The sequence below is a fragment of the Pavona decussata genome, unplaced genomic scaffold (assembly GCF_977016875.1).
Source record: "Pavona decussata unplaced genomic scaffold, jaPavDecu1.1 SCAFFOLD_214, whole genome shotgun sequence".
Taxonomy (NCBI): Eukaryota; Metazoa; Cnidaria; class Anthozoa; order Scleractinia; family Agariciidae; genus Pavona; species Pavona decussata.
The window spans coordinates 1,938,104-1,958,792 of NW_028145619.1; the positions used below are offsets into that span (position 1 = coordinate 1,938,104).

The window sequence follows — 20,689 nt, forward strand, 5'->3', positions numbered from 1 at the left end:
ATGCGATGTGCAATTATTCATGAGATTCATATTACACATCACTGACATCGCCCGTTGTCAATGGTGATAGATAACCCTTGTAAACGCCTCAAGTCACAACACTTCCTTCGCGTGGACAACTTGTGAATATTTCTTTCAGTTCAACGAATGAGAGTGCGCTTTTCAAGGAATCAAGGTAAGACACAGCTCATAAGCTGCTGAAAGTTCAACTTCTAATTTGCTATTCTTCAAGGACAATTGCGTGCTTGAAAAGTTACGAACTGCGAACTCACACCGCGACTTCTGCTCAATGATGACTGAAATATTCTGTTTCTTTTTAGGTTTTGAAGAACAGAAAAAGACAAAATGGCCTTTAAGAGGCAGTACACGGCGGAAACAGAGAATCTATTGAAAGAGAAAGGCCTGAAATGTGTCTGTGAATTATGCGATTGCGGGTGAGTGCAATGAAAAGTTAAAGACACACAGCGCGTCAATTCCTTTATTAATCGCTACATTTTCGACTCTGCGGCAGATGTTTTTATTGTATTGTTACAAAAGTGCAAGTGGATTTAGAAATCAAAGAATAGAAGCCACTAAAATTGTGCTGTTAATGTGACAATATAAGGTTTCTGGCGTCTTGAGTGTCTGTGTCTTGCCACCGTTTCAGCTGTTGTTGTGGTTATGTTGCAGTAAACAGACCGCGGTTGAAGTTCAATTTATTTCGTATTTCATTACAACGCGCTTCATAATTTATTGAACGGTCAGTTTTTATTACTTGTAGACTAATATTTCGCGTGGTAATTTTATTGAATTCAGAGATAGTATATTTGACTCTTAATTTATCGCATCTTTTGGCCTTTTTGTTCGAAATAAGTGTTAACAACTTTCTCGAACCTTGAACGCGCTTGTATTGAATTTTTGCCTTGGGCCTCATTTAGGCAGTTTAAGAATTGTTTGTTCCGTTAATTTAACCCAAGAAAGACTGCAGTAGAACTTACCTCCTAGATATTGCGATTTTTCCTCAAACCAAGTCTCTGAAATTGACTAGACTGCATTCAAGAACGAATGAATTTATTTTGATTTCACTGGCGCGTATAATGTCACTGCAAGAGCGACAAATAAAAAAATAAAACAAATAATTAATAAACCCGGAGAAAAAATAAGCTGAAATTCAGGTGAAAATTTATATATGAAAAATGGATTCCTATACAAAAATCACTGAAAGTGGAAGTTGGTTGTTTTTTACCGCTCGTCCGACCACAACAACAAAGTGAAGTTATAGTTGAATCTTATTTCCACTTGAATGTTTGCACAACAGCTTATACGGCCTTATGCACTAGTCAATTGAAACCCCCACCCCCCCGGACCCGGGACAGATAGGGGGATAATAGGGGCATATAAGCACTTTTGATCAGAGATCTGTCCCCTGGGGGTGGTAGATAGGATGTGTTTTGCTTCTTTACAGTGTCCCCACCTCGGGGAATCAGGGAGATTTGACTGTGGTTGACTGGTACCGAAGTTCTTCGCGAAGCACGTTGTCATTTTCGCGCCATCCATATTGGCTGATTATTGGCGAAATGCTTCGCAAAATTTGGTTTAAAAATAATTCAAAAGAAAGAACAAAATTCATTCCAGCTCTACGGAAAACTCTGCCTACAAACCCATGGTGCAGCCATGGGTACAAAAATGGCAGTCGCCTTTGCGGAGATTTTAAAAACGGAGATTTTAAAACCGCTCATTTGGAAACGACATATAGACGACATATTTTCCTTCTGGACTTTAAGGAGAGGAGATGATGCAGTTCATTGAGCAAGCAAACAAACACCACCCCACAATTAAATTTACGGCTGAAATTTCAGAAACAGAAACATTTCTGGATACAAACATTTATAAAGGTGAAAGATTCAGAAGCAATTCAGTTCTTGATGTGCGTACGCACTTCAAACCTACTGAAACATTTTAATATACGCACTTCTCTTCGTGCCACCCACCAGGAGTCAAAAAAGGCTTCATCAAGGGCGAAGCACTGAGACTTCTCAGAACAAACTCTTCTAAAAACATATTTGAAGAGTAAATTCAAAATCCTAAATCACGTCTACAGGAAAGAGGCTGTCCCGAGAACTTAAACGTAAAACAAATCCTCATGAAAGCCTGGCATTTAATAGAGCAACAACCATGGCTCAAAGAAATCTACAAAGACCTTCCCCTCATTTGTTACACTGAGAGGGCGGTCAGTCAAAGATATACCCGTGAGAGCTAAATTATAAAAAAGGCTTAAACACGCGCTAATCCTGGCTGCCCTATAGAGTGGTTCCATTTTGAATGCATGGGACTTGTGGATGCACAAAGTTGAAAGCGGCTTTATGCTGAATGTGCTGTTTAAAATTTTCAGTGAAAGCTACCACTGTTCAGAAATGTTCTGTTGTAATGTTAAATTCACATTCTTGCAAAATTGAATAATCCACAACAAGTTTTGTTAAGATGTATTAAAAGAAAACTATTGCCTTATTAAATAATACTTTGCTCCTGATTAATTCAGTGCGGTGAACGGTTTCTTTTGTCTTGTTTTGTTTGGTTTGGGGTTTTTTGTAACCCCTTGCCAATTTGTTCCCAGGGGGAGGGGAATTTGATCTCAAGACTTTCCCCAGGGGCTGGAGGTTTTGGTCTGATTTGATCAGGGCCTTTGTCAAATCCCCCTATCTGTCCCGGGTCCGGGGGGGTGGGGGTTTCAATTGACTAGTGCATTACAATGGCGTCTGAATTGTTGTTGTTTTTTTTTTAATAAATAATTATTATATTATACTTACAGTTAGTGACTAAAAGTTGCTTAAAAGTATGAAATCTCGTTTCTACATGTATTTCCGTTTTTATAGCACAACGCGAAGGTAGTCATGAACATGCCGGGTGGGACACGCGCGAATAAAGCGAGTGTGAACACAAGACACGCGTGGCGAGTAAGACCGTAAACTCGTGGAGCAAGGAAAGTCGCAAGTGACAGTTGGCAAACATGTTAACAAACTTCGGTTGGCGAGACTAGCTTCTATTCTCGCCAACTATTTCAACAAGTTTTCATTGTACTTTAAATACGAAAATGTTTTTTTGACTTATAATTTTCCAGGACCATAAACATCGGACAAAAACTTTTGGACAATTTCTTGGCACATCGTGTTTTTTCTTAACATTTCGGACACACAGTTAATACTCTCAGAGGATGCAACCTGTAAATAATGTTTGAATTATTGAATACAGGCTCGTTAGGACTGTTGGAACACAACAATCCACAGCTGGACCCGACACGAACCGACTAGATTTTGAACAGAAACAACAAAAGACAAATTAAAGGAAGATTGCACAAAAATTTCATTAATCGCCTCAGAAATTCAGATTTAGCTGTAAAGAAAATCTAAAGTTTTCTTCGGCAAAATGTCAGGTCTAAATTTTCTAACAGTGAAAAACTAATTCCTTCCTTTTTCGACGGGGCAAATATATATATTTTTTGTCGTTTGAAATGCGACAAAACTGGTCAAACCAGAAAAAAAAAAAAGCTTTTTGCAAGTTAATTTTTCAGCTGAGGCATCCAGACAAATCAATCTCTTTAAGCTTACACAGATATGCCTTGAAACGCCGAAAACGGGAACACAGGAACAACATTTTAAGTATTTCGTTCTCGTTGGGATCCCTTCGGTGCATCACGAGCCAGAGTTAACCGGATGTGAAAAAATTCGCCAATTCTGGTTGCTAAGGGGTGACGTCACAAATCTGCTTAGTAGCCGTCATCGTATTCGATTTGCGGTCATTTGCTGTTTCACCGTTGGAGCTTGCGGTTACGAAGTCATAGCAGGATGGAATTATTGTTTTATGTTGAAATAAATCTTACCAAGAGCGCAGTGGCATATTGGGAAAAGTAGCTCGCTCTTCCCCTTTCTCATGGACAAGCTATATGGCAACTTTCGACTGTCTTGGAATTGAATTGTGTTCAAGTGTGCCCTTAGAGAGTTTGTTGTTCTTCGATCGTGCGATTATGTAAGACGTCAGTTTCACCGAGCATATTTCATGAGGTAAGGCCAGGTAATCCGTAAGCGGCAAATGTTCGCGGATAAAAATGGCGGGCTTTTAGATCGAAGGTTATACAAAGAAAAAGCTGTCATATGCATCTTTATTCAGCGTTGTGTTAGTCGTCCGTCGCCCCAGTTCCAAAGTAATCAACATAACGATTATTGCATTGATCAGTCGATTTATTTCGGTCAAGACCAGCAAAGATCACTAAGCAAGGTCTGCTGCGAAATCAAGATCAAATCACGGTTTTGCTTCAAAGATATCGATGTACGAATTACCTGCTCTTTACTGAAAAATTGTTCCGGTATTAACTTCAAGCGTCCGTCGAAAAGATGTTATGAACTAAGACGAAGCACTAAAATCCAGTCCCAAATATTATTTTTCTCAAATTGTAGGGCATGGTTTTACTGAATTTAGAAAAGGTCAGGCGCAATATATCCTTTGAATTGCGGCTCATTAAGCTTAACTTTGAGATGCATGTAAAACCAGGCGGACATTTTAGTTTAATCTTGATATTTTTTGTAGAGTGATTTCTTTCTGGTAAGACATGTACATGTGGATTATTTAAGACGCCATTCTAAAGAAACACTGTATTGAAACACCTTATTGGCTGACCCGGGTTGAGGTCCTGTATCCAGGAGTGCTTCTGGGATATACAACAAAAACAATATAATAATATCCCTGAAAGGCGGATGTTAAATCCTTTCTGGTCCATCCAGGGTGAAGCATCATTGTAAACAGTAGAAATAATTTGTTCAGTTGTAAACAATAAAACTAACACAAATATTACTTTTATTACCACTTCTGGGTTATCTAAGGTGAAGTCCTAACATTGTTCTATGTTCAGGTGCTTCATGTGAGATATATAACATAAATGATTTGATTTTTTAGGCGCACATTATAAACTTAGACGGATGTCAAAATTATTTTAACCTTTCTGGTTCAGCCAAGTTGAAGTCCTTTAAGCATCACTGTATGCTTGAGCGCTTTGGGATATATAGAATAAAATATTTTTAGGCGAACATTATAAACCTAGGCGGATGTTATATACATTTCTGGTTCATTCAGGTTGATGTCCTAGCATGACTGTATGCTTGAGCACTCTGGGATATATAACACAGACAATGTAAATTTTTTAGGCGAACATTATAAACCTAGGCGGATATTATATATCTTTCTGGTCCATCCAGGTTGATGTCCAAGCATGACTGTATGCTTGAGCACTCTGGGATATATAACACAGACAATGTAAATTTTTTAGGCGAACATTATAAACCTAGGCGGATATTATATATCTTTCTGGTCCATCCAGGTTGATGTCCTAGCATGACTGTATGCTTGAGCACTCTGGGATATATAACACAGACAATGTAAATTTTTTAGGCGAACATTATAAACCTAGGCGGATATTATATATCTTTCTGGTCCATCCAGGTTGATGTCCTAGCATGACTGTATGCTTGAGCACTCTGGGATATATAACACAGACAATGCAAATTTTTTAGGCGAACATTATAAACCTAGGCGGTTGTTATATATCTTTCTGGTCCATCCAGGTTGATGTCCTAGCATGACTGTATGCTTGAGCACTCTGGGATATATAACACAGACAATGTAAATTTTTGAGGCGAACATTATAAACCTAGGCGGATATTATATATCTTTCTGGTCCATCCAGGTTGATGTCCTAGCATGACTGTATGCTTGAGCACTCTGGGATATATAACACAGACAATGTAAATTTTTTAGGCGAACATTATAAACCTAGGCGGATATTATATATCTTTCTGGTCCATCCAGGTTGATGTCCTAGCATGACTGTATGCTTGAGCACTCTGGGATATATAACACAGACAATGCAAATTTTTTAGGCGAACATAATTTATAAACCTAGGCGGTTGTTATATATCTTTCTGGTCCATCCAGGTTGATGTCCTAGCATGACTGTATGCTTGAGCACTCTGGGATATATAACACAGACAATGTAAATTTTTTAGGCGAACATTATAAACCTAGGCGGTTGTTATATATCTTTCTGGTCCATCCAGGTTGATGTCCTAGCATGACTGTATGCTTGAGCACTCTGGGATATATAACACAGACAATGTAAATTTTTTAGGCGAACATTATAAACCTAGGCGGATATTATATATCTTTCTGGTCCATCCAGGTTGATGTCCTAGCATGACTGTATGCTTGAGCACTCTGGGATATATAACACAGACAATGCAAATTTTTTAGGCGAACATAATTTATAAACCTAGGCGGTTGTTATATATCTTTCTGGTCCATCCAGGTTGATGTCCTAGCATGACTGTATGCTTGAGCACTCTGGGATATATAACACAGACAATGTAAATTTTTTAGGCGAACATTATGAACCTAGGCGGTTTTTATATATCTTTCTGGTCCATCCAGGTTGATGTCCTAGCATGACTGTATGCTTGAGCACTCTGGGATATATAACACAGACAATGCAAATTTTTTAGGCGAACATTATAAACCTAGGCGGATATTATATATCTTTCTGGTCCATCCAGGTTGATGTCCTAGCATGACTGTATGCTTGAGCACTCTGGGATATATAACACAGACAATGTAAATTTTTTAGGCGAACATTATAAACCTAGGCGGATATTATATATCTTTCTGGTCCATCCAGGTTGATGTCCTAGCATGACTGTATGCTTGAGCACTCTGGGATATATAACACAGACAATGTAAATTTTTTAGGCGAACATTATAAACCTAGGCGGTTGTTATATATCTTTCTGGTCCATCCAGGTTGATGTCCTAGCATGACTGTATGCTTGAGCACTCTGGGATATATAACACAGACAATGTAAATTTTTTAGGCGAACATTATAAACCTAGGCGGTTGTTATATATCTTTCTGGTCCATCCAGGTTGATGTCCTAGCATGACTGTATGCTTGAGCACTCTGGGATATATAACACAGACAATGTAAATTTTTTAGGCGAACATTATAAACCTAGGCGGATATTATATATCTTTCTGGTCCATCCAGGTTGATGTCCTAGCATGACTGTATGCTTGAGCACTCTGGGATATATAACACAGACAATGTAAATTTTTTAGGCGAACATTATAAACCTAGGCGGTTGTTATATATCTTTCTGGTCCATCCAGGTTGATGTCCTAGCATGACTGTATGCTTGAGCACTCTGGGATATATAACACAGACAATGCAAATTTTTTAGGCGAACATTATAAACCTAGGTGGTTGTTATATATCTTTCTGGTCCATCGCGCCTCGTTGGCTATCTATCATCTCATATCCAGCGCGCGCTCTTGGAATAATCGTAAATGTTTGACAGAATTATTTGCGTTTTAGTAAGAATTTACGGTAGGGGACATCTTGTGATGTCAGACATTTAATGCATCTCATTGGCGTTCATTTGTGGACATCACTTCACAAATGTCAAAGACAACCTCAAGAATTCAGAAAAATGCAAAGATTGTGAAAACGGCATGCGTATGGCTCAAAGGGTCTGCTGTGACTTATTTAAGCATAAAAATTCGAATACAAACAGGCGCGAATTCAATGTCTGGGTCCACCACGTACATTAATACGATAAACAAGACGTGAAAGAGGCTCAACATTTTTTACGATTACCACAAAAAACCAAACTTCTGCTAAGGAAAGGGATATTAGTAAACTTAGAGGGTATAACGTCTAGTCAATTTATTTGATAGCCGAAAGCTTATGTTTTTAATCTTTTTAACCAGAGAACGTTTCTTAATCCATTATGTCTTATCCTTGTTACAGCTCTATTTTTACTAGTATATTTTAGCTTATTTTGTTTGGTAGCCTTTTCTAGTACTTGTGTGAGCCCAAGGTTAACGCACGCGTGCCGATTTATTGGGCCGAATTTTGTTTGGCCGATTTAGCATGAGTTGATTTACACATAACGATTTATCACATCAAGAAAGTGAATAAGTGGACGAAATCGACCCGATTGATAAAACTTGATCGCAATGGAACTGCTTGTATAAACCTTGCTAAATATGAAATCAGTCAAAGAGCAGCAGAATTTATAAATCGAGCAGATCTTAAGCCCGCGCTATATCAGTAAAAAAAAAAAAAGAAAGCTCAGGCCGACAATTTGCAGTGTGCATACGAATAAGCCAAGACCCAGCCAACTAATCGGATCGATTTACATTCCTTTGCTAAAACATTTTCTGTATCTCCAAGGATCTCCAAGTTAGTCAGGGTTCCCAGTGTTAACGACATATTTCCTCCTTCTATTCCTGTGTGGCGGGCGATTAAAGTCACGATTCCGTTTTTCATTACGTATTAATCTGAATTTCTACGAAAAGATTCCACTACTGAACTGTTGCGTGCCCCGAAACAGACTGTAGTAAAACATGTCATGCGGGATCCGTTTGCAGACACGTCATATCTCGAACGAAATTTAATTAAAAGCTTGCAAAAAAGAACTTTTAGGCGCAAGGATTATAACACTTTAGCGTTAAAATTAACGCCGCAAGCGAGACAGAAGAAATGCCAGAATGGATTCTATTACATTGGAATGCTCCGAGTTATTTGACGTCCCGTGGAGAAACCAGGCAAATTGCCTGGTATCTCCAAGGGGTGCCGAAGTTTTATTTTCGTTGCTAAGAACCTCTGGCTCGTTATGCATTTCATATAGGGTACTTGTTTGTGTGACAAGGTAAATTCGCAATTGCTGCATGGAGCTTGGAATGATTATTATAAAATTAATACAATTCTTGTTTTTTTTGTGTGTGTGTTTTTCATTAGTGGATACCACCGCCATGAAGGTTGCACAAAAGATTCCCGCAAAATGAAAGCAGTGTTCAAACGGCCGGGTATGTCAGAAGTGAAGACGGATTATCAACAAACCTACACGCTCCACGAAGCGACCAAGCCGCGCAACGCAAGGAAACCTCTGCCGCGACTCAGGAACCCCAACCCACCGCCAATGGACTTCAGGACCGTGCAGAGAATGGATTTCATTGAACGAAAATCAGAACCGCAAGGGCTTTGTAAGGTATGGCGTTACTGGCAAACTGTTTCTATGGAGAAATAAAGTTTTGCAACCTAGTAATGTTAGACTGAGGTGATGAGTGTGGGCCACTTTATTTCTATGGCTAGGTATAGGCTGGAAAAGGTTCTCGAAGCGGGTGGGGAAGGTTCTTTGTATTAACACCTCCTTTGAAAAATAGTGTTCAAAAACCGCGTTTATCCGCCGACTTAGCTTACAGTCTGTAACAGAAGATACGAACCAGAGTAGTTGCGGTTTATTGGCCAGGAAGTTGCACAGCTTTTTACCTGTTTTTTTTTTTTTTAACTGTTTTGTTTGTTTCCTTTACCACCTCTTGTTTCCAAAATGGGAAAGATCGAGTTCTATTACTGATTCTTGTTTCCAAAAATTAGTAATATTTGGTCAAGGTGATTTCAGCACCTTCAATGTTTCGGCCTGTCTCTTATCAAATGTTTGGTCTATCAACAGAGTTGACAACTAAAGGTACTGTGAATTAGCCACCATAAAGAGATTCTAGTGCTGACGTCTCAAGCGTTAGCCCTTCGTCAGAGCGAAGGGCTAACGCTCGAAACCTCAACTCTTCAATCTCTTTACGGTGGCCAATTAACCTTAAGCTATCAACTCTGTTGATAAACCAAACATTCGTTTCTATTTCGCAACCAACAAAGCAGCGCAGTTTCTTTAGAAATTAACCCCCTTGTCCATTTGTCTCTTTTTAACCTCGTTTTCTTCGAAAATTCTCTATTTTGTCTGACTTTTACACTTATTTTATTAGGTTGTAGAAGAATACAGACGCCCAGATGAGAAAATCGACGGGAAGACGGTTTATACACAGGATTTTGTGGACCGAGGTGCCCCAGAGATTGTGAAAATTACCCGACCACAGACGGTTACCAAGAACAAGGGCGTGAAGTTCCAGTCGGCAACCACTCACAACCAGACGTTTACCGCGAAAGTGCCCAATCCCCAAGCACCATTTGGCGAGCTACCGTGCTACACTGGCGCAATTCTCTACCCCGATAGGGACAGCAAATACGACGTGAAAACGTGGAACCAAGACGTGTACCGCGGCAAATTTGCAGCGCGCCCTGAAGCGTTCAAACCCAAAGAGACTCAAGTGACCATTGGTATCGAAGGAGATCACTTTTTGCAGACAGTTCACAAAGACGCATTTAAGACGCCGGAACAGGAGGCCAAGCAGGAAGCAAAGTTTCGACAACCGACGCTGAAGATTGAAAAGCGCGCGAAATTCCGAGATGATACCCAGGCCAAGAGCGACTTTCCAGGTTATGGCGCGAAAATGCCGTTACCGCCTAAAGCATGTTCCCCGCCTCCTGCCACGCTCCGATTGGCTATGAACAATGCTCACGACTTTGAAACAACCAATAAGAAGTTTTACAAGATCTCATGGGACCCGAGCAAGATCGAACGCACGAAAATTTTAAAACCCGACGGCGGAGAATACGTCACACCGGGAGTCAAATTCTCTACTACCACGATCACAAAAGAGGATTTCAAACAAAAAGAACCCGTGAAGATGCCTAAGTTAAGACCACCAACGAGAATCGAGCCAAGCAAAGCAAAGCTCCTCAGTGAAACAGCGTACAACGCCCAGTTCAGGCCTTACCAAAACGTCCCTTACGTCCGGTATGGAGATTTTCACGAGACAAGGTTTTACCAGAAACCGGTTGAGAAATTCCACCAAGATGGTTCAGTTACGACGCAGGACTTTAAAGGCGCCGAGGGTGGCCGACCTCGCACAAGTATGAAACCGGAAATGAAGCTAGAGAAAGTCAACGACAAGATATCTGGGAACACTGCATACAACGAGGCTTACAGCCGAAAGAAGCTTCCCGAGTGTTCCTACCTTGAATGGAGATCTAAACACTTAACGAAAAAGGCGCTGGCTAGTACGGTTTGAAAGAAAGGTTTCAGTTGAAAGATTCGTCTGTTTTAGGTGCTCAGATTGTGGCTAGCAAAGTGGACGATGATACTAGAGGAAAAAAAAGTTTAAGAAGGAAAAGGAAAGAGGATTGCCTGGAGAGTGGGGTTGGGGAGGGTTGGGGGGTGGGTTATATTTGTCGCCGTGCCCTGCCTTTGTTATGTTCCACAGTCTGAGCGCCTTTAGTAACCAATACAGGGTCGCAAAACCCAAGAAACCCTTCTGAGCAATCACATGTGATGTTAGTAACGCAACGAGTGAATAATAGCTATTATTAAAAACTGGATCATTGTATAATGCAATTCAAGGGATCTGATTGGCTGAGCGGCCATGGTATATGAGCAATTATACCATAGCCAAGAAATGGCGGCCATTAAATTGTCTGCTGGTTCTTCTCTCACAGCGAAATCAGTTAGATCTAGCAATATTTCTTGATTGTTTTTAATAAAACAATTATTCCACTTGCGCTTGTTGGATATGAGATGATTATAGCCAACTCGGCGCTACGCGCCTCGTTGGCTATCTATCATCTCATATCCAACGCGCGCTCGTGGAATAATTGTTAAATAATTACGACTTGAAGCAATTGAAGCAGAAGCCAGGCGCGCAGGCCTGCATGGTTAAAGGAGTGCGAAAGAGTCACAAGTCATAAGGCGTTTAAACTCTACTGAATTCCCTGTAAAAATGACGCATTTTTTATTTACCCATTCGCTGTACTAAACAAATCAGCCAAATTTTATCAATTCTCAATTTCAAACCGTTTTAACCTGTACATAAGATTTTGATAAAATGATAGCAAAATAATAATTTTCATTGTAGGGTTTCATATAAGTGTGTTATCAGTTTTGCGAAATTGAAATCAGTGAAACAACGCTTTCAGAATGGTTTGTTTTACTGAAGAATAGGAAATTAGACATATGCATTTGTGCACGTTTTTGGTAGTTCCATATTTTTATATATAGAAAAATTTTGTTTTGGGATTCAATTTCAATGTAGTCATATTTATTTTATTATTTCTTTTCCAGTTAGATAACCGTCGTGTCATTTTCTTTTGCATCCTGACTTTTGTTTTATTGCATTTTAAAACAAACAAACAAAAAAAGAAAACATTTCCGTTTTTCCATAAGGCCGCAAGTTCATATACTCTCTTACAGACACTCTTTTGGCTAGAAGAAAGATTGCACCACGAGCCAAAAGACCGTCTGCGAGAGGCTAAAAATTCAATGTTTCAATCAATTTTGAGTTCTCCCCAGTTGCTCAAGAATCACAGACAAAATATAACCTCGATAAGAACTTTGTAGAGATAACCTTCTGGTTGCTAAACTTTAAAAGTATATTACTCGTAGTCCTTTTGAAAACGGTGTCGTTTAATGTATTCTTAGGAGTAAGAGAATTTTAGTTGTTTATACGCGTTATACTTGTTTCCGGTTGTGTTATGTTTTCCTATTGTGTTAGTGAAATCTAGTATTTTCTCTCCCTCCATGAAAATGCATGTAGTTACCTTCTTTGTTTGATAACAAAATCTGATGAAAGTCTGAACGTGAGTTGAGTGCTGTTAATACATAGCCTGCGTGGCAGGCACTAGAAAGGAAGAAGGGGAATCAGGCGCGCGCGCGAGGGGAGCGAAGAAGAGGGAACGCTTCCTTTCCTTTCCCTCGCGCGTCGAGCGCGCGGCCGATTGCCCTTCCTCCTTCACTTTTCTAGCGCCAACCACGCAGGCCAGTTGATACATGATAATTATTAATAAACTGGTTAAACCATTAGACTGCCGTTAATTTTCCTTGGAAATGCCAGATGCTAAAATCTTTTCGATAACAAGCCTTTCTTGAATATCAGCGCTTGGATTGTTAACTTGTTTACACGTGCGATGCAAATGCAAAGCGTGTACGTGTAGACATCGAAAACGCAAGCGCCAGCCGGAAGCAAGGCAAGCGCTTGCCTTGCGCTTGCGTTGTGTGAACATCGCTTATGCGAGCGTAAGCAAGTAAAGCTTGACTTATCCGCCATCTTGGATCGACTGATTCCAAATATACACGGGTGCACGGGATTCCTTACTGGCCTTGCATTTGCATTGCGTGTGAACATCGCTGTGCTCAGTTGCGTTTGCCTCGCATGTGTGAACTAAACTTTACGACTGAAACAACAATAAGCCGTCTTCGAAACACAAGCCCATTACCCCGAAAATAAGACCCGTAGATCTTCGGTGAATATTTATTGTGGATAATTCAATGAAATTGGCGTACTAGTCCCAACAGGAGATCAAAACTTAGCCGAAGAGTGGACGGTTCTCACGTTTTTATTACCAATCGGCCGGCGTCCATTTATTGACATTCAGGAAAAATTCATTTGACAACGATCAGCAGTCTTGAACTCAGTGAGGGTCATGACTCAGAATCAATAGCCATTTTCTTGCCCAGCTGAAGGCCAAACAGCTTCTTAGCCAGTAACATTTAAAGCAGATGAGCCAGTAATTTTTATTGTTAGTTTCAATTATTTTTACATTAGTTTTTCCGCTTGAAGGTAACAAGGTACTAATCTAAGCAGGCTAGCTAGCTGCAAGGAAGATCAATGTACTGCCAAACGCTGACAAGTATACTGGAGTAAAATATCTCATTGTCGCTAGGCCAATCGAAACCGCCGTGGAATTTCATTATCTAAAAGATCAAATTTAATTTTTAACAAGTATATATTAGAAAGTATAGCTGAAAATAAATTGGCATGATTTGATTTTTTCAACCAACGAGGGTGGATCTCGCTTGCAATGCAGGCGTATTAGTTTGGGCGATCGAACGCTAAAGCCGCCATCTTGGATTTTAAAAGCATAGGAAGAGTACCCCCTTGGTCACACTTTTTCTAATTTCCCTGGGTATTAGGCTGAAAGTTAAAGGAGGAGAGTAGGAGAAGCCCTTTCTTTCCCTCCCCCTTCCCAGCTCCTTAAGGATTTGAGAATCCAACATGGCAGCTACGATTAACCGAGATTCTGGCACTCGCGCACGCCCCTAGAAAATACCTTACATTGCAGGGTAGGGTGGATCTTGAAATTCGCCTTCATTAGTTACTAATATAGACCCTATGCAAAAATGGCTGACATCTTAATATTCTTTTGTTTGCATTCAAATTAGCCTCACCAACCTCGTTCAGTTGAGTTCAAAAATCAAAAGAATATTTCAGCTTGAACGAGGCTAGTAAGTCAGGCTAATTTGAATGTAGACAAAAGAATTTTAAAATGTCAGCCATTTTTGCAAAGGGTCTATAGTTCAACAAAAACGTCTGCGAAACTGAAGGTTTTAAAACTCTACTCCTCGTTTTTTAATAAGTTTTCAGAAGCCAGTGACCGCAGATCCGTCGTGCAGACACTCTGGGTAGCCCTTGTAGCCTCTCTTGCAATCAAAACCGTAAATAAACGGAAGCAGGCAGTAAGTTGAAAAATACACCGGTTTGGCGTGTCGGCAGCAAGCATCATGCTGAAGACAAGCTTTGTGCAGACAGCAATCTTCGCACAACCAGTCCCAGCACCAGCACCTTGGACCGCACATTCCAAAACATTCAGGGTCCGAGCCATTGCGCATGTCTTGACAGCCGACTCCTTCCTTCAGCTGATTGGACAAAACGTTGTCACGGTTTCCATGCTCTTGAGGCTGTAGTTTTAGACGTGTTTGATCGGTGAGTGGCGGGGGAATGATGTTATTTACTGAAATATGCCGGCCAAGTTGATGAAATGGAGTATTGCTCTTTATTGTCCAGGAGTCGTAGCTTCGATTTTCGCTCGGCCAGGGCTGTTTTCCATACGAACCGAGTGGACCCAAAGACTGGATCAAACCCAAGCAAAGAAGATGAAAACGTTTTATAGCCTTTGCAAATCGAGACTTCAACAGGTGATTCGTTAATGCTGAGGAGATTTTTTCCAAAGCTACAGCTTCATGCTCGGTTAAGCTTTGATTTCCTGCCTTCTTCATGAGAGCCCCAGTTGTGCTTGACAGCGGAATTCGTTTAAGAAAAAAATAAAGGTTTCTTAGGGAGCGTGTTCCTAAGGAAAGTTTCTTTAATTTACGTTTGATGGCCTTGATAACTAGAGATTTTGAAGCCATCTTTGGAACTTTTATGTCCATTGATTTGTACCTGAGGAAAAATTGTAAATGGAGCCACGTTATTTGCCAGCGTAGCAAGACGTTTACCAAGCGCCGCCTAAAGTGACAAAAAGCGGACAGCCCGAGGTGGGGCTGGGGGGAAGGAGTAGTGGGAAGAAGGGCCCCTTTCTGGGAAATAAGTTAGCCCGAGGGGAGCAGGTAAGTATCAGGAAGCCGAGGGGAAATGAATCGGAGAGAGGGAAGGAAGGAATGAGAGACCAACGCAGTTATGTGCGCAACTTAAGTAGTTGTGAAACCAAACTTGAAAAAAAAAATTAGGCGTACATAATTGCGATAGTCATTCACTTATTCATTCTGTCAACCGCTCTTCAAATTTATGAATTTCATATATTTTCATATATACACTACCAAGGGAATTTAGCTCTGATCAAGCGGCTTTCATTTTAACGGTCACAGGCTTTCATCCACAGAATGAAAAGCTAAAATCGCTTTGCACAACATAATAAACAGCCCTACAGGCCCGGGGGGGACTCCCATGTGGAACAGACGGGGATGCTCGTCGGAAATTTTGAATTTAACCCCTAAAGGAGACCATCTGGGCGTGGCTCAAGCTTTTTGTGACCCCTAAAGGAGACCAATCTGGGCTTGGCTTAAGCAAATTTTGACCCCTAATGTGGTAAAGAAAACAAGTTAAAAAGAAAATTTGACTTCTGTTTCTCTTCGCGTAATTCTGTGTTTCTTCACGGAACCCTAAACGAGACCTTGCCGGCTTAAAATATTGGCCCTTTGCCCGGAACACCCTAAGCGAGACCAAAATCCAAAATTTACACCCCTAAGCGAGACGACGAGCATCCCCGTCTGTTTCATATGGGAGTCCCCCCCCCCCCCCGGGCCTACAGGAAAGTACTGCTCAGTAACTTTTGTTTGAATAGTCACACTAGAGGATTTCATCCACAGAATGAAAAGTTAAAACCACCTTGTACAGCGTAATAAACAGCGCCACAGGAAAGAACTATACCGTTGAATGGTTGTGTCGGAGACTTCGTCGTTTAATCTCATGTTTCTGTTTTCTATATTGACGTAACATTGAACGACCTTTTTGGTTATTGCTTAGTATGACCAATCAGGAAGTGGAATATAATGTAGCAGTAGAAAAGTATATCTGAGTATTATTTCGATCAGAGAAGCTTCAGTTGTACGCTCTTCGTAAGGTGAAGGATACTGCAGATTGAGTCCAGTTTATCAGCATATCTCTAAAGGATGGGACAAGGTTCACCAAACTAAGTCTTGTCTATTGTATTCGAACAATATTCAACAGATCTCAGGATCTTTCGTAAACTGCGGCTTACCTTAAAATTCCAGTTCCCAGGACCTGAACGTAATGTATGTCTCTGATAGCATTGGTGTAGTACAAAGCCAATGGTTCATCAACTCCATTTGAACTGTTAGTTATACGCATAAATTTGCATGAAATATGAAAACACAGGGCAGCTACAGTTTCATCGCCGTCTTTCCAAGAACCCTCTAACTCTTCTCGGCCGACTCTTTTCAGTTCTAACCCGGGCAGTGAATTCTGCGTACTTGTAGCATTAATAACCGAGATCACCAATTGAACGCAAAGTAAAAGGATGAGAACAGATCTCGCCATTGCTGCTTGTTGCTTGTGATATCGTGTGGAACTTTGGACCTTTTTTATGCCTTGGCTAGTATCCGTGGATTGTCCGGAAACTGAGTGTACGAAAACAACTTCATTGTGTAGACAAAATTACGAGATTGTTGTGATTCTCTTTATGGATTTTTGACATACCGTTCAGTTTCAGTCTGTCTGATACGTGACATTGTCAAAATGTTTTAATTCATTTCCCTATCAGCTGTATGACTAAGTTATTTTGCCCCCCGACAAGATCTATACAGGTTTCAGTGTTACCGGCCAACGGGGTCGTGATCATAGGACTCCTTTTCTGAAGCGAGGTATCCAAGACATTATCAAGAATGGGGTGTAGTTTTTCAACGCACTGGGAATAACGATGCTAATGATGCTGTAAGGGAGTAGGAAAAATAACGAAACCTGATTTGTGTAGAACCACAACTATAATAATTAGCTAATAATTTGGACATATCAACCGAACAAACACAACAATAACTTCTCTAAATTGGCGTATTGAATTTTAATAAAAATATATATATAGCATTACAAGCCCTGGGGCCCATTTCTCGAAAGCCCCGGTATTAAACTTACCGGGCCCGATGAGTGTCTTTGGTGATAAATATTTCTTAACCGTTAAGAAATATTTCTCACCATAGACACCATAGCAGAAGTAGAGTTTTCAAGGTTAACTTTGAATACTAAATTTTAAAACCATATAATTCTATGAAAACATTGGGCAAATACCATGTCTTTAATCACTGTGTAATCGGCGAAAAAACATTTGATTATACTTATCGGGCCCGGTAAGTTACCGGGACTTTCGAGAAACGGCCCCCTGGGCGGTGCACTGGCCCCTTTCTCGGGCTATTTTTGTAAGTAAAGATGTTTGCACAAACAAAACTGACCATTTTTAGTCTCAGATATTCAAACCACACGTCGTATTTCAGAGCATTTTTTCTGATTGTGCCCCTGCGACTTTCCATTGGAGTCAAATATCAGTTGCTCAGTTGCCCTCTCTTTTTACGGGACAGTAAGGAATTTTAAAATTGTAAACTTTGTCGTTTCGAAAGTGGATGATCATGTCAGCTGGCAACAGCGGATTAACTAGAGAGTGGCCAAACGTCACTTGGTATGAGGTGGTTGTTTGGCGGAATTGGAGCTTGTGAGATTCAGAACTGTACTGTCAGTCCTAGGGTTTTATATTTGAACGGTTGTGAAGCTTCGACCTGCATGGCTATAATTATATACAAATGAAAACGAGATTTTTTATTCTTTTGTTTGGCCGGCTTACGTACAGTATGAATGCCAGTTCTTGATCCTTTATTTTAAAAGGTTTAATTTTCGTTCTAAGAACAATGGTTATAGTTAAAGGGCGTGAAAATAACAGATTGCGCTGACACAAAAAATGTCTGCATACAATGTAAGCATCCCTTTTCCTTTTTTTGATGCAATAAACCTGATTCACTATAGCGCTAGCAGAAATGATGGCTTTCTTATTGTCATGCATATTGACTTGTCACTTCTTTGGGGGCAAACAACCACTCAAGTCAACGGATTTCAATAAATATACTAGCCATACAGATGACTTAGTATTACATACACTTGATGCTTTCATCCACAATCCTAAATCCGCTACTTTCATAGAGCGGTTTTCAGTTGAATGTCGAATATAATTTCATAATTGCTTTGGTTTTGGTCTTGGTTTGGTTTTTCATTGGTACTGAAATTAATGAGTAATTACTCAACCAATTATACAGTGAGGTATTGGTGTAACTAGCCAATCAAATTGCCAAGTAAAACCAATTGTGTATTTTGTGTAGTTCAATCACGCCATCTCTCTCGTTGAAGCAACATGCTGTAAATTTACAACTATTACACTAAAAGAGGGCAGATTACCCCTGAGATTTTCAAAAAAGAAATAGAGCGGTTTTCAATTGAGTGTCCAAAGTAATTTCGCGTTTCCTTTGGTTTTGCTTTACTGCGCTCTGTGATTGGTCAACAAAACTCGCGCCACTTTCTCAACCAATGGAAATCCAAACCAAAACCAATCGTGTTTTCGTCGCACACGTTTTCCCGCGCTTGGCGCCAGTTACATGTATTTGCTTCGAATTCTGATTGGCTCGTTGTGTTGTTTGCATCTGTTGCGATTGGCCAGAGTAATTACTTTGGTTTTGGTTTTACAACACTCGAATGGAAACTGCTCTAAAAGCACTACGTCACCAAGCTGATTTTCCGCTGTTTTTTTCATTGCCTCGCCCCCCTGGCAGACCACGTGAGAAATTTGCATGACAAGAGGAAAACCATCAAAGCCACAATCATGAGCAAGGCCTATCTGAAATATAACCACAAAATGTACAGGTCCTTCTCAAATTTGAGAAAATCAAGAAGAATTGCACAAAAGGTATGCATATCATAAGCAAGAGTACAAGAGTAGAGAACAAGGGGAGCAAAGAAAAAGGGGTTTGGGGGAAAGTTACTGTGAACTAAACAGCAAAAAAATGTCTTGAAGGCTGAAAAATCGCTGGCTGCAGGCTGGAGTTATGCAGTGCTGAAATCAATTTCTCAGACTGGTACCAAAACTGGTGCCAGCCCTTTCAAAAATGTTTGAATGTTTTTCCACTTTCATCTCCTTGACTACAGAAAGATGTCACCACTGTCAGTAAAGTCCACGTAACAAGAGTGTGTACATGCGGTCATAACTTTCTAACATCATAGTTTAACATCAAATTTGCTCATATGACTACATGATCAAATTACACTGAAATCTTTTCAAATTTAACTGTCAATTTTTATTATAATACCTCAGTAATAACTTTGCACAATGACTTTCTATCTTCCTTAATCTTTCTAGTCAGTACTTAGTACCAGTAACCACATGTCCTAGCCTTGTACTGGGGGGGGGGGGTACTCCCATATATGAGCTATATAGCTATGTGCCCCTGTGAAGGATATGATTTTCAGCGAGTTTACTCTCAAATAGGTATAGAAATCACCTAGTTTTGGTCTAGAATAGGGTATCATTTTCTGTGAAACCAATCAGTTTATATATTCTCAACTAATCAGTTGCTAGAAGAATTTAGTCTGAGAAAGTTTAGGTCCAGGATAGGGTAGGTGTTTTCTTCCAGGGAGATTACATGGTACTCTAGAATGCCAGGCATCTGACACGGGTGGATCCAGGATATTTTGAAAGAGGGGGTGTTCAGTCGGCATAGGCTTGTACTGGGGGGGGGGGGGGGGGGGGTATGGTTGCAAAATAAAGGTTAACATGTTCTAGTATAGGTTAAGGTTCTTAGTCTCAGCGGCATACCCCCAGCTAAAAATTATGGGAGTATCCCCCAGGTAGGGGGCCTTGTATAGGGGATTACGAAAGTTCACAAGAAATGTTTGGAAAAGTCTGTTGTAAAATAAAGCAATTATAGCATTTCTCATGTCTTTTAAAGGAGGACGTAGCCTCCTCCTGGATGTGAAGGGTTAAGGTACACTTGCTTTGCTTATACTGCAATGTGGGCACATTCGTGTGAATTGCATTGAGGAGGTTTGCCATTGTATCTTAAATATTAAAGCATTGGGTTGTAGAACAAAGGTGCTGTTGGGGCAGTGAATGTTACAGGACACCATCTCGCTATAGTAGCATCACTTCAAAAAGCTAAAACTTGCCTTCACATCAATTTTTTTTATTTCTATATATTAGTATACTAACTATTTACTGTTGTTTGTTGAAACAGGTGGCGAGGATGGGAATGAATCGAAACTTGAAAACATTGGCCAATTTTTTCAAGTTCTCAAGCTGTGTTTTGAACAAATTCGCAAACAAGTTATTATGGTTTGGTCTCGCTACCAAGTTTCATTTGATCATGATTTCTTCATAGTTATACAGTAAAGGTACTAAGCAATGATTTCAGCACAGAATTGCTCTGAATACAGCACAATCCACACCACAGTCCCCCTT

General features: G+C 40.2%; 2 protein-coding genes across 2 annotated transcripts; one reads left to right on the top strand and one right to left on the bottom strand.

The window, feature by feature from the left end:
- The first annotated feature begins 53 nt into the window (after positions 1-53).
- LOC146460192 (uncharacterized) lies at positions 54-10,983 on the top strand. Its single transcript, XM_085088504.1, has 4 exons — positions 54-175; positions 321-434; positions 8,819-9,068; positions 9,838-10,983. The coding sequence occupies exons 2-4, from the start codon at positions 346-348 to the stop codon at positions 10,981-10,983; spliced, it is 1,485 nt and encodes a 494-aa protein (XP_084944630.1). The 5' UTR covers positions 54-175; positions 321-345.
- Positions 10,984-14,305: 3,322 nt separating this feature from the next.
- Positions 14,306-17,075, bottom strand: LOC146460193 (uncharacterized). Its single transcript, XM_085088518.1, has 2 exons — positions 16,442-17,075; positions 14,306-15,123 (listed from the first exon to the last, which is right to left on the bottom strand). Exons 1-2 carry the CDS (start codon positions 16,738-16,740, stop codon positions 14,325-14,327), a joined length of 1,098 nt encoding a protein of 365 aa, XP_084944644.1. The 5' UTR covers positions 16,741-17,075; the 3' UTR covers positions 14,306-14,324.
- Between the last annotated feature and the right edge of the window lie 3,614 nt (positions 17,076-20,689).

Excerpts from the sequence above, each read along its gene's own strand:
- LOC146460192 (XM_085088504.1), top strand. The coding sequence starts at position 346 with ATGGCCTTTAAGAGGCAGTACACGGCGGAAACAGAGAATCTATTGAAA. Across the intron at positions 435-8,818 it reads TGTGAATTATGCGATTGCGG|TGGATACCACCGCCATGAAG; the intron begins GTGAGTGCAATG and ends GTTTTTCATTAG. Across the intron at positions 9,069-9,837 it reads AACCGCAAGGGCTTTGTAAG|GTTGTAGAAGAATACAGACG; the intron begins GTATGGCGTTAC and ends TTATTTTATTAG.
- LOC146460193 (XM_085088518.1), bottom strand. The coding sequence starts at position 16,740 with ATGGCGAGATCTGTTCTCATCCTTTTACTTTGCGTTCAATTGGTGATC. Across the intron at positions 15,124-16,441 it reads CTGGGAACTGGAATTTTAAG|GTACAAATCAATGGACATAA; the intron begins GTAAGCCGCAGT and ends ATTTTTCCTCAG.